This window comes from Gymnoscopelus braueri, assembly GCF_963280865.1.
Source record: "Gymnoscopelus braueri genome assembly, chromosome: 3".
Classification (NCBI taxonomy): domain Eukaryota; kingdom Metazoa; phylum Chordata; class Actinopteri; order Myctophiformes; family Myctophidae; genus Gymnoscopelus; species Gymnoscopelus braueri.
In genome coordinates, this window is record NC_137612.1 from 30681326 (window position 1) to 30694848 (window position 13523).

General features: G+C 41.9%; 1 protein-coding gene across 1 annotated transcript; it reads right to left on the minus strand.

Annotated features, from left to right (window-relative positions):
- Window positions 1–1806: 1806 nt before the first annotated feature.
- Window positions 1807–6484, minus strand: LOC308082100 (potassium voltage-gated channel subfamily A member 10-like). Its single transcript, XM_080423716.1, has 3 exons — window positions 6364–6484; window positions 5926–6096; window positions 1807–4615 (listed from the first exon to the last, which is right to left on the minus strand). The coding sequence occupies exon 3, from the start codon at window positions 4452–4454 to the stop codon at window positions 2757–2759; it is 1698 nt and encodes a 565-aa protein (XP_080279842.1). The 5' UTR covers window positions 4455–4615; window positions 5926–6096; window positions 6364–6484; the 3' UTR covers window positions 1807–2756.
- Between the last annotated feature and the right edge of the window lie 7039 nt (window positions 6485–13523).

Consider the following 13523-nt stretch of genomic DNA (forward strand, 5'->3'; position numbering starts at 1 on the left):
TTAGGATACATGTTTAATGAAAGGCACTCATTACAGGATGACTAAAACAGCAAATTATGCTTCTGTACAGTGCAAAATATTGATACATACATTACATTAACAGTGCTTATATACATATATATATATATATATATATATATATATATATATATATATATATATATATATATATATATATATATATATATATATGTATATAATTAAGTGCTTGGATAACAATAAAGTGCTGAATACCCTGGCGACTACACAATGTCACCTGTACAACCTATTGCATCAGAATTCAGGTATTGCTGTTTTCCATGACTGGAAATTACATTTGTTAGTTTTTTTGGTATGTGTACTCACACAATATCATTGCATACAGTAGGATTAATAGAAAGGTATTGATTGAGTTACAGTTATATCCATTGTTGTTCATATATCAATTTTCTTCTTATATGAAATACACTCATACTTCGAGCAAGCTTGACATGCATATACAGGTACCGATTCATATTTTCATGACAGGACACCGACTGCAATATTTAGCAAATCTGAAATATTGCCTGTCAATCATCACATTCTTTTAAGTGTTATGGAATGACAATTAGGCCTACTAGGATAAAAACTTTGTATCACATTTAGCGATGGTACATAATATGTAATACTTTCAATTACTGATAATGAGATTATACCTTGTTTTGGCATACTATGCCATGCAACAGACACGAGAAAACCAAAATAATGGACATTTCAATACTTAATTTGCTAATTAGGATTTTACCTTCACCTTGCCTTCTGTTGCACTTGTTGTATAGCATGTCTCATGCTTGTACAATCTAAAACACATGTATTCCTCGATACATAACTAAAATAACTGATGTACAGTAGAGCCCAAAAATGATTTGGGTGATTGTGAGACAGACTTATATTGCAATAAAGTGATGTGTTTTGTGAAGGATTTTTTAAATGTAGAAATTCAATCAGTTATCTGAGGAAGGATTGATGATTCTTTTTAACAAGTTAGTGAGTCTAATTAAACAACTACCTATTATAAAGGATGTGGTACTGTGCGTACAGTGTACTTGAATTTGATTGCCTTAGAAAAAAACATGTGGCTGAAAACACAGGTTAAATGTGTTAGTTTTAGTGAGCTTAGCTTACCAATCAAATCTACAGCATACAACTACTGCATGTACTCTATAGCAAGGTGTACAATATGCATTGTTTTGTATTGCGTTGTGCAATATGTGGTTTTGTGATTTATTTGTTGACTATATGCTAGATTAATTGCAGACTTATTAATGGGCTGGCTGTTTAGCACACAGATATTTTCATGCTGTATAACATGGGGAAATGCTTTGTGTTGGAACATAATGATTTGCTGACAAAACAATATGTCCAGTCATGTCCTCTTGTCTTCCCCTAAAGGCACATTCTCCTGTCCTTGAAATCCATGCCAAGTTCAAATTAGATTCTGCTGAATAGGACCAAGTATAGACTAATGTGGTATTGTAACATGAGCTCAGAATATGCATCCTGTTTTAATGAAGCCAGTATACGATATAGTTTTCTGTTTTCTTCTCTGGACTAAAGACATTGCTACATACTGTAGGTTACAGGGACAATCTTGTAAAGTCTGTATCTTCCCAGATTTCATATCTATATTGGCTCTAATAATCTACATAAGCAATGCCTAATAACTGTCTATTGTACTGCCTACATTATATAAGTGTATTAATCTCAGACCTCTCAGGCCATCTGGGACAGATCTGCTTTCTGTCCTCAGAGTCAATACTAAACGTGGAGAAGCAGCGTTCAGCACCACATCTGGAACAAACTCCCAGAAAGCTGCAGATCCTCGACAGCTCTCAGTTATTTTAAACATTAGCTTAAGACTGCCTTTTATTGAGGCTTTTGATTCATGTCTTTAATCGCAGTTTGACTTTGTTTTCATATTTAACTTTATTTTACATTATCTTATCTCTTTAATAACTATTTTTTATTATATACGTCTTTTTATGAGTTTCTTTTGCATTGTCGTAATGCTTTAGAAAACTTTGTGTAAAGCACTTTGAATTGCCTTGTTGTTGAAATGTGCTATACAAATAAACATGCCTTGCCTAATAAGCCTTCACACTTATCTCTCTAGGTCGTCCTCAGACGAGCCGTCCAGCAGTATTTTCAGTCACCTTGATCCTCCATGCATCTGGCTATAGCGCAACAGTACTTTCCATCCCTTTATCACGCTTCAGTATGTCCACATATTCTGCTGTGGGACACCCTCGTAATCAATGCCTGTGCGTTAGTTTCCACAGCAAAAGTTTCAGTGTCTGTGTCAGTGCCTCTTTCTCCTGGATGCTATCTTCTCATTCACCCTTGGTTAGCCTTTACTGCATGCACCATTCTGGCGTAGCACCCATCCAGGCAGGGACTGTGTATGTTCCACCCTTCGCTTAAATTGTCTTCGCACTACATAAAGGGTCATATAATTTAGCCACTTTTTACAATCCCATGGCAAGGAGGCTTGCTTTAACTGACATTACGCTATTTTCTGAGTTGTATTAATTGCACTTTGACACATCCACATGCAAATCTTTCAGATGGACAACTTCTGCCTTGTTGTCTCATTAAATACTTGCTTACTAATACTGCAATTATATGCACAATGGTTGAAGTACAAAATAATGAGAGATTAAGCGATATGGCTCAGTGAACCTTGTATATGATTGACTTGTCCATTGTTTTTCGTGCCCTTGATATAAACGTCGGTTAAATCAAGGCATGCTATTTTTCTCATTCTGCCAGGTGCCGTTACTTTTGTTTAGAGAGGGTGTGCTTCCATACTTAAGATTTAGAGCTTCTGTTGTCTTCATGGCTGCCTCTGCTGCTGCATCCAGTATCTGCTTCTCCTCCTCTCCTCCCGTCGACCGGTGGTAGAAATAGTTAAAGTTTGAAACAATAACAGGGACGGGCAGGGCAATGGTCAGAACGCCAGCAATGGCACAGAGAGTGCCTACCATTTTGCCCCCGATGGTGATAGGGCACATGTCGCCGTATCCCACAGTGGTCATTGTCACCACAGCCCACCAGAAACCATCAGGGATACTGACAAACTGGGTATGGGGCTCGTCCACCTCTGCGAAGTAGATGGCACTGGAGAATAGGATGACTCCTATAAAAAGGAAGAATATGAGCAGTCCAAGCTCCCTCATGCTGGCATGCAGGGTTTGTCCCAAGATCTGAAGCCCCTTTGAGTGTCGGGAGAGCTTGAAAATTCTGAACACTCGTACTAGACGTATGATTCGCAAAATTGCCAGGGACATATTCTGACTAGAGTTCACATCTTCATCGGGGGTAGTACCCAGCTCTGTTCCCAGGGTTACAAAATATGGGATTATGGAGACAATGTCAATACAATTCATCATGTTTTGGAAGAAATCACCCTTGCTGGGGCAGACTATGAAACGGACTCCAAGCTCAAAACAGAACCAAATGATGCAAATTGTTTCCACAATGAAAAATGGGTCAGTGAAATATGCCACCAAGTCCTTGACAGCTGGCTGAGAGAAAGTTTCTGCCGTTCCATTGATGATTCGAGTTACTTGGATAAAGTCATTGTCCCCCCTGAACTCTGGTAGAGTTTCCAGGCAAAAGATGAAGATGGAAATAACAATGACAAACACAGAAACCAACGCCACTGACTTGGCTGCACTGGAGCTTTCTGGGTATTCAAACAAAAGCCAGAATTGCCGATGGAGCTCATTAGTGGGCAAGAGGACCTCTGGCTCTTTGACAAACCCCTCATCCTCACGGAACTGCTCCATCGCTTCATGTCCTAACTCATAGAAAACGATTTCATTTGCAAATACATCTAATGGTACATTGGCTGGCCTGCGGAGTTTCCCTCCCGACTGATAGTAGTACAGAATACCATCAAAAGAGGGACGGTTTCGGTCGAAAAAGTACTCGTTCTTCATGGGGTCAAAGTAAGTTATCCTTTTCATGGGGTCACCGAGCATCGTATACGGAAACTGAAGAAGAGTGCTCATCAGAGTCTCAAAATACAGGCCTGAAATGTTGATGACAACTTTCTCATCTCTCTCTTCCATTCTTGGCTTTTCAAACACATCATCATTCTCGCCACAATCTTTCGCCATCTTACTGAAGACGCTGTCAGTGGGCGATGGCTGGCCGGTGATCAGAAGTTTCAGGTTGGAGATCAAACTGCTGCTGCTGGACTTCCCTTTTGGTGTCACTGTTGGGGGAGAGGAGGGTGATAACCCCTCCTGGTCTGACGGCCGTCCGTGTTGGCCCCTGAGTGGTGACGGGTGTGGTGACGTCAGTCGGTTGGCCGCAGGATTCTGGTCAGGGGTCTCTGAGGTGGGGGAGGTCGGGTACCCAGAGTCGTTGGGGTCGACTATGTTGATGCCAATATCATCCATGTTTTCAAAATTAACAAGCGGCACCTCCATCACCTGCCCTGGTGCTGGTCAGTCTGGCTCAGGGGTGGGAGACAGCGGGGGCACTGCAAACAGCGCCACGTTGAAGATCCCCAGAGGGCCTCCTTCCTCCTGGCTATCATTCAGACAATTGTACTGTAACTAATGGGTGATTTCAGTTGGATTTCTTTCATCTGAAAAACAAAAAAAGGGGAATTGTTTGTTATAATATACTAGTATTTTTCACAAAATGGTGCATCCTTTTTTTCTGTGGATAAGAATTGTGTCAGGCATCGTGTCATGCCTGATAGCATCAGCAGATAACATCATCTGTTACTGTGTTTTTCAGGATCATTATTATTATTTATTATTATTATTATTATCATTATATATTTTACTTTCAATTCTCACCTGTGATCTGAACGAAACAACTCAAACTCAACCAGCCCAACGGACCAACATTTTCAACTCTGAAAATGCTTACACTATAATGTAAGGTGTGGATTGCATTATTGAAAATTGTGTACTGAAACTTTGCTTAAAGTATAGAAATGATGTTCTTTATGAGATATGTTTTTGTATGTTAAACTGTTTTGTCTATGAATGAAAACAGAACACCTTTACACAGCTTGTTTATCACATATGTTAGTTTCATTATTTTTATATTTTCCATGTCATCCTGCATCTGTTCAGCGGTGCACCGAACTTGTGACAGATCACATACGTCTTTTTTCATCGTGTTAACCAAACGTTTACTTCTAAGTAGCTGTTTATCTTTCCATTTGTCTGGTTTGGATCGGTAACTATATCCTGACACAAGCATTTAAGCTTCAAACTCTGTCTACACTTGACACCAAGCATGGTTAGGGAGAATCTCATGGCTCTATTTCAACTTGCATTGCAGGCATTAGCAGGTAACAAAATAGATACAGGGTATACAATCGATTTCACTAGTTTTGTGCGATCACTTTATCCTCCACTGCAAGGATAAAGTGGTTGGATTAGGCAAAAAATAAGTTTATTGATTATGCCTTCTCAGCAATAGGGGATATTGAATACAGGAAAAAGAATACTCGAAGACAGGAGAGAGGAACTGTGTGAGTGTATAGATTAATCTATTTAGGTCCACAGCCTTGCCAATAAAATCCCCTTTGTGATGTTAAAGGATACATCAAAATGGTTTAAAACATTCCTAAAACAACCCTTGCTTAATGCCAGTTATTATTTATAGAAAGAACCTGTGTACAGTACACATTAGACGTTACAGTAAGAATCTTGAATCTTTCTTGAATTTTAAAACACGAGTTCCCCTTATCTAAAGAACACTTAAAAGTGCAATGCTGTAGTTTAGCCTTTTCTCACAGTGAGCTGACATTGACAAACGCAACAGATCCAGTGACATCACTCGATCCCTTATCAGATCCGGAGAGATAAAGCACACAGGACAAACAGAAATATAGCATAGATGTCAGCGTATTTTGCAAAGTTTAAGTCTCTCACTTACCCGTGTCCCCAACCTCTGTGTCTGCAGAAGTTGGTGTGCCCTTTCTGCCTTCCCCTGGTAGACGCACTCTGCTTCCTTCTCTCCCTTCGCCCTCTCCCTCATCCAGACTCACAATCAAGAGATCTGAGTGTCTCCAGCACTATTAAAGCTGCCACTGAGTAATCCAATACCCTGCACGAAACCAGAGATGGCATTACAGTGGTGCCCGGTACTGCCCGCACAACACCACACATGCACATGCACGCATTCAAAAACACAAACGTGCACCTACAGTATGCACCCACACACACACACACACACATTTGCACACATGCACAGACCGCGTGCGCACCCACACACACGCACGCACGTACACGCTCACGCACACGCACACGCACACGCACACGCACACGCACACGCACACGCACACGCACACTGTGTTAAGATGGCAGGGGTCACCTGTTCTCCTTCCTCTTTGCTCCCTGCTCTTTCTGTGGGACGATGCGGGTTGAGGTAGAATAGTGTGAGTGGAGGTAAGATAGTGGAGGTAGCCCTATTGCAGGAGATCCCCACTCTGTGGGAGCCAATCGCTTTTTGACGCGGCAAGGGGAGAGTGAGACCCTCTCTTTCCCCACTTTCCTGCAGAGTAAGCATCAACATGCAAGCTTATCCAATCCAACAACGCCTTGGGGATTCTACTGTATACTGCCCATGTTACTGTACCTGTCACAACAGCAAAGCACATCTGCCAAGGTGGCTGCATACTGCTTATGCCTGTTTGCATACCAAACATGCTGAATATCAAGGGAGAATGGATACAGATAATATTACTTGAGGATGATGAAAATAACATTTTGTGCTGAAATGTTACCGTCTCAAATGTCAAGTGGGTTGTAAATATTTTTATTGTGTTGACCATTCTGACCTTGACACGGATCAGGATAAATTAATTAAAAAAACATAAAACATTTTGTTTTACATGCTCTACTTATGGTATAGCGTGGCACATACAGAGCTATTGTCCCATATTCTTGCTCATCTTGGGAGATACATGAGTGAGGCAGCATACAGGAATCCATTAAGTTGATAAATCCTTGACTATTTCCACTGAGGTTATTTAGTCTGGGCACATGTTTCCCCTAGAGGAGTTGGTATGGATTTCAAATAGATAGACAAATCTATTCTTTTCCAAGACAGTCATTCAAAGGTGGTGAGTCTGAGTGGTTTTCCTTCACATTGACCCTGCCAGCTTAAGTACCTCTGTGTTAAAATTAGAGTTTTATCAAATTAACCAAATGGCTCTGTAACACAATGCAAAGCAGTAAGCCAAAGAAAGAAAGAGCTTTTAATTTACCGAGGCTGCACAGTTTAGTCCATTCCTGTCATTCACATGTGCTAATTTCATTTGAATATGAACGTAAGAAAATACAACAAATATGACTGCAACATTGCAGATAAGATGTGAAACTTCTAATCAAGGTTACATCTTGTACTCATTGGGAAGGGCAGCCAAACTGGCAACATCAGAGGAATATTGTGTTACATGATATAGAACTGATTGCCTTTAAAGTCAGTATTCATTCCCTCTACTCTCATTTGGCTGCAGCCAGGAACTGGCTGTCTCCTAGTCCCCTGTAACATTGCGGCGTGAGCAGCACCACTGCAGGCTCAGAGCGCATGGCTTCAAGGTCATAGCAGCAGTTCTAAATCTTTACAATCCCACCCTCTTTGATGTGCTCACCCAGTGCCCCTCCCACCACAGCTGGGGATGTCATTACGTGTCCGAATGGAGTTATATGCACGAGGCACAAGCATAGATAAACATATACATAGTAAGCACATAGACTCATACAGTATACACATGCACGACACACACACACACACACACACACACACACACACACACACACACACACACACACACACACACACACACACACACACACACACACACACACACACACACACACACACACACACACACACACACACACACACACACACACACACACACACACACACACACACACACACACACACTCACACTCACACACACTGCTGTGGCAAACAATTCTGTGCTGAGTCATCATCACCCTTCTCCACAATGAAACACACACACACATGTATACTGTATAGTATATATACTACAGTATATAATGTATAGAGTATACACATACGCACCTGCAAGGCCAAAACACAAACAAACACACACACTGATTCAAAGACACAAACACCGCTGTGCTGAGTCATCGTCCTCCTCCGTGGGGATCTCTTTTTGCATGATCCTGCAATGTCCTGGACATGTCATTGAGAACGCAGGCAGCTGAAGCACGTCCTGTCACACAAACAGCCAGCAACAGAATATAAAACACAAGAGGAGACACATGGAGGGGATGGGGCCAGAGAGTGATGTGCACACAGTGATTTGCGTCAGTAAAAGTGAAAAAAGAGAAGGCAAACGATGGAGATAAGGGCTACTACAGTACATCAGGCACGTGAAGGCAGCTGCTGCAGTGCCCAGGGACTCGTGTCAGGGTATCATAGCCGCTAATATCTCCCCATCTCTCCTTTCCTCTTATCATTTCCTCCCGAAGGGTCACTGTCAACTTACAATACCTCAACACTCTCTGTTGACAAAGCAATTTCCCGATCAGCATGCATGTACGTTGCACATATGCTCTCTCTCTCTTTCTCTTTCTCTTTCTCTTTCTCTTTCTCTTTCTCTTTCTCTTTCTCTTTCTTTCTTTCTGTCTCGCTCTCTCTCTCTCTCACGCACGCACGCACGCACGCACGCACGCACGCACGCACGCACGCACGCACGCACGCACGCACGCACGCACGCACGCACGCACGCACGCACGCACGCACGCACGCACGCACGCACGCACGCACGCACGCACGCACGCGCGCACGCACGCACACAAACTCTCTCTCTCTCTCCTCGCTCTATCTCACTCACTCACTCAACCGTACTTCTGCAGGCATGGATGGCATGTCAGCCAGGTATTATATGGAACTTTTTTTTTATTTAACACTTTTCTTTTCATCACTTACTGCACATTTTATGTGGTTAACTTTCACTTTGACCTTGACTTTGCAGGCATTTCAGGCTGTCATTGCCAAAGGTGGTTCTGCTTTGTGACATCAGCATGTAGCAGCATAATATTATTAGACAGACAGACAGATAGACAGACAGACAGACCATATTCTAGACCTCTTACGAGGATGACGTAAAAACATCAGGTGACAGTGTTTCTGCTGCTGATGCTGTCATCTAGATATGCAACACTATGCACTGTAAACACGAGGTGACGATTTACACAAGTGCTGTGTTTGTTCCTTGATCTGCAGTACTACTTTCTTGCACCACCACAATAGGTCCTGGAGCTTAACTTAGGTATACTTGCTCTTGAGCTGCAGCAAAATATAGACCAAAGAACACAATCCTTCAATGGAATGGAAGCAATGGAAAATAAAGTCCCAATTCCTATTTGTCCAAGTTGAACACTGCTTTCAGCATGGGTGTGGTCATTCATATTTCTATAAGTAGTAGCACTTATATTTCACAGGCCTTCGTTAATTCTCTTAATTAAGCTGCAGCTTTAGCACCACACCACAATACACTACCACACCACACCACACCACACCACACCACATCACACACTACACCACACCGCATCAAAATATCCACCGTTTCCATTACACTGAAGTACCAGTAGGCTACCCCCTCTCAAATACACAGGTACAGTATGCGTAGGAAACTCCGGTCATTGACACTCCTTTGTAATGTAAGGACATAGGTGGAGGTCATTGCTTCTTGCCTAAGGCAGCTACACACTGTAGGACTTTTAAAGTGGTCGGGGAGTCTCTTTCTTGAAATCCGCTGTCGTATATTGTTGTGGTTTTCACACTATACGATTGATCACCGACAAGGGATCACACATTGCAGGATATTTAACCAGGATGCGATCCAGAACCATTACATTCATTTGTTTTTATTGTCTCCGCCAGGCCGAGTATGTTTTACCCCCTGTCTGTCCGTCCGTCCGTGTGTATGTCCGTGTGTGTGTCCGTGTGTGTGTCCGTCCGTCCGTCTGGCTGCGAGTGGCTAATCTCCGGCACCTTTGGCCCGGTCGCTCCGAAACTGTGCACACACACTCCCTGGATGCCAATTCAGAACCTCCCTTTTTCACATGGGCCTATTATAGCGCCACCAGGATTTGTGCAAAACCCATTTACTCCTACAGATTTTATCCAAACGTCATGCAAATCGGTACACAGTATCTCTATAGTCATGTGATCAACACAGATCATTTTCCATATTCCATCCTCATTGGCTGAGGTTGGCTTCCAAAGTTTGCAGGATTGGTCCGTTTTGAACAAAACGCAGTTTGCAACTTTCGTGAAATTTCACACGCACATTCCCACTAGGCCGAGGAAGAAATGGCGCCCTTTTCACATTGTCAAAATAGAGGGTGCGAGCACGACTCCAACTCTTTTCAACAACACTCAACTTTTTCACCGGGTGCACGGTCAGGAACAATAACTTAGCAATAAGAGCAGACCAGCACTCACGGAACAGTCCTTTTAAGGTACATTTATTTATATATTTTAAGCATTTTAAGCACGGTAGTAAGCTGCAGAACAGTTAACAACGGACGCGTTTCGGCGTTAAGCCTTCATCAGCGTTGTGTGCTGTGGGCACCGGAAGTGTTCAATTTATAGGGTCCGGGTATTTTGGCCACATTGGCCTGTTATAGCGCCACCAGCAGGTCTCATTTAGCAAAACACATTTTTGGAACAAATGCCTCAAATCATGAATGCAGTGTCCGATTGCCGTGAAAGGCCGAAGAAATGACACCCTTTTCACATTGGCCTATTATAGTGCCACCAGGAGGCCACAATAACGTACCTGACCTGGCGGAGACCTGTGCTCCGAGGAGCACTTTTTCTAGTTCCAATTCATTTTAACTGACGTATCACGAAAACGTGCAAGGCTCCTGTGATATATGCGCGAGACCGAGACAGGACGCTATTGAATGACATTAAATAATTATCTATTTCTCTGTATGTCTCTCTCTCTCAATGAAACAAACAAGTCAACCAGCTTACATGCGCAATGCAATTCAGAAGCAGTGTTGCCATGTCCGCTTATTATAAGTGACTTTGGGCTTGTTTTTCTGTAAAGTTGCAACCCCATTCATAGTGTATGATGTCCAATCGGCGACAAAGCCAAATATTAAACGTGTTACATATCTAGAAGGCATCGCCGAGCAATATTATTATCACTGCCCGACCCTCTCACAGTGCATTTCACACACATCGAGCAAAGCCTCAGCGAGCAAAGCCTGATCTTGCGTCAGATCGGGGATTTGTCGGCGAGAGCCAAAAAAGGTCCCTGACAGCATTATCAGACCAAATATCGCAGTGTGTACTGTGTAGTAGCCCTAACAATGTAATGTTGACAAGTGGCCAACTGTCCTTTATACAAATGCAAATCACCTGTGTAGGAGTTCTCCAGCTATCGGTAGGCCTAAGAACCAAATGGACCCTTATAACTGTGATTATAATACAATATAAATTATTATAATGTATTACAACTATGATAATTACAATACACTACAAATAGACCATAACCGTGATTTTAATAGATAAAAGCTTTATAATACAATATAAAGTATTATAATGTATTACAACCATGATAAATCCAATACACTAGATTATAACTGTGATTATAATACAATATAAAGTATTATAATGTATTACAACCATGATAATTATAATACACTAGCTACAATAGATCATAACAGTGATTATAATACAATAATCTATTATAATGTATTACAACTATAATCCTGGTCTAAATAAAAAGTTAGTGATCAGTCATTATGAAGTGTTTGGCCCCGTGTGGTGTGGTGTGGTGTGGTGTGGTGTGGTGTGGTGTGGTGTGGTGTGGTGTGGTGTGGTGTGGTGTGGTGTGGTGTGGTGCCATGCCATGCCATGCCATGCCAATGGAAATCCGTCATGCTGGATATTAAATGAGATATTAAACAGTATGGGAAACAAAATGCCAAGAGTTTTGTTACAAATATGCAAATGCATGTTGAATAATCATTTAGATACCACTCAAGATGCAACGGCAAGGTTGAAAATGACAGGTAACAGAAACCGTGAGCGCCTCCATTTGGCACACATGATCTAGTAATTCTATCTAAAAAAGCCCTATGCTCATCCATTAGGGATGGCGGGATTTCAAAGTGCATGTCAGGTAGCAAGGCCCAGACATTCCAGACTCGTAATCTTATAGCATTAGCCACTGTAGAAGCACCCGGTTGTTCCAGTCTAGTAATCATATATTGTGGAGGAGGCCCCTCTGCATGTCCGCGACTCGTGAGCACTATGCAAGGTTGGGTCAGAAGGGTACAAGGGCATATGGGAGACATAAATAGTGTTATTACAGTGTTAGCTGAGGTTGCAATACGTAACATGTATCATACAGGGAATGCCTTTCCCCCCCTAAAGCATGAGTGGATTTATTGGGAGGCCCATGTGGGAGGCGGACTGCTGACTTAGTGTTAGTGTAAGGCTGTCTACCAGTGATTCCCAAATGGTGTGCAGAGGCACATTGGTTTGCCGTGACGAGGCAAGTCCAGGTGGGGCTTGGAATTTTGGAACAACCACACGTCATTATTGCAATATATACAACTAAAAAGTTAGGAATTGTCTTTTTTTTTTTTTTTACAATAGCAGTACTTTGTGTGCCCTCATTTCCCAATACAGAGGCAAATTCTATACCCTAAAACATATATTTTAACCACTTTCAACTATTTTGGGCATGTTATTATAGGTGAAATATTATTTGTATTATTATGATATGCCTATATATATGGGCATATCGGTTGGACGGCAGTTCTGGACAACTACTTATCTGACTGACTTGATGCCGGGGATCGCACTCCCCCAGGCCCTCGCTGATGCGTGCACTGAGTTTGAAGTCAGGCATGCATGCACACACCACGTACATGGTAGGATAATAAATCACAGAATGTGAAGAATATTCACACACAAAACTGTTCACAATGTCATATTCAGTGGTTTACTTGCTTGGCCTACTGGCAGTGTGCTCAAGAAAGTTGGCTATATAGGCTGGACAAGAACTGCTACTGAAATAGACTAAGAAGGAACAGGAACTACCGCCCTAAGGCCCTAAAGAAAGTTAAGCTCACAACACGATATCATGCTGGGACACGCAAACTTGAAGAACTGCTATTTTCACGAAAGCTCGCCTATTTTTGCCAAATGTTTGCCCATTATTACATGGGCCAAAATGTTGTTACAATTTACTCTTATCCAGAGCAACTTTCAATAAGCGAGGTAAACACGTACATCAAATGCAGAGAGACAGTGTAGTGCCTCAATAAACTATAGTATCACAGGTAAACCAAGAACCAAGGACCAGTCTAAACAAAATACTAGCAAAATATTAATCTGTACATTAAAACTATAGGATACCAGGTAAACAATGAACCTAGCATCTGTCTAATTAACATGCCATCTAAATTACATTTTGACTTTGTGGTCAAGAGAACAAACAAGCCTATCATGTGGTTTAAATTGCA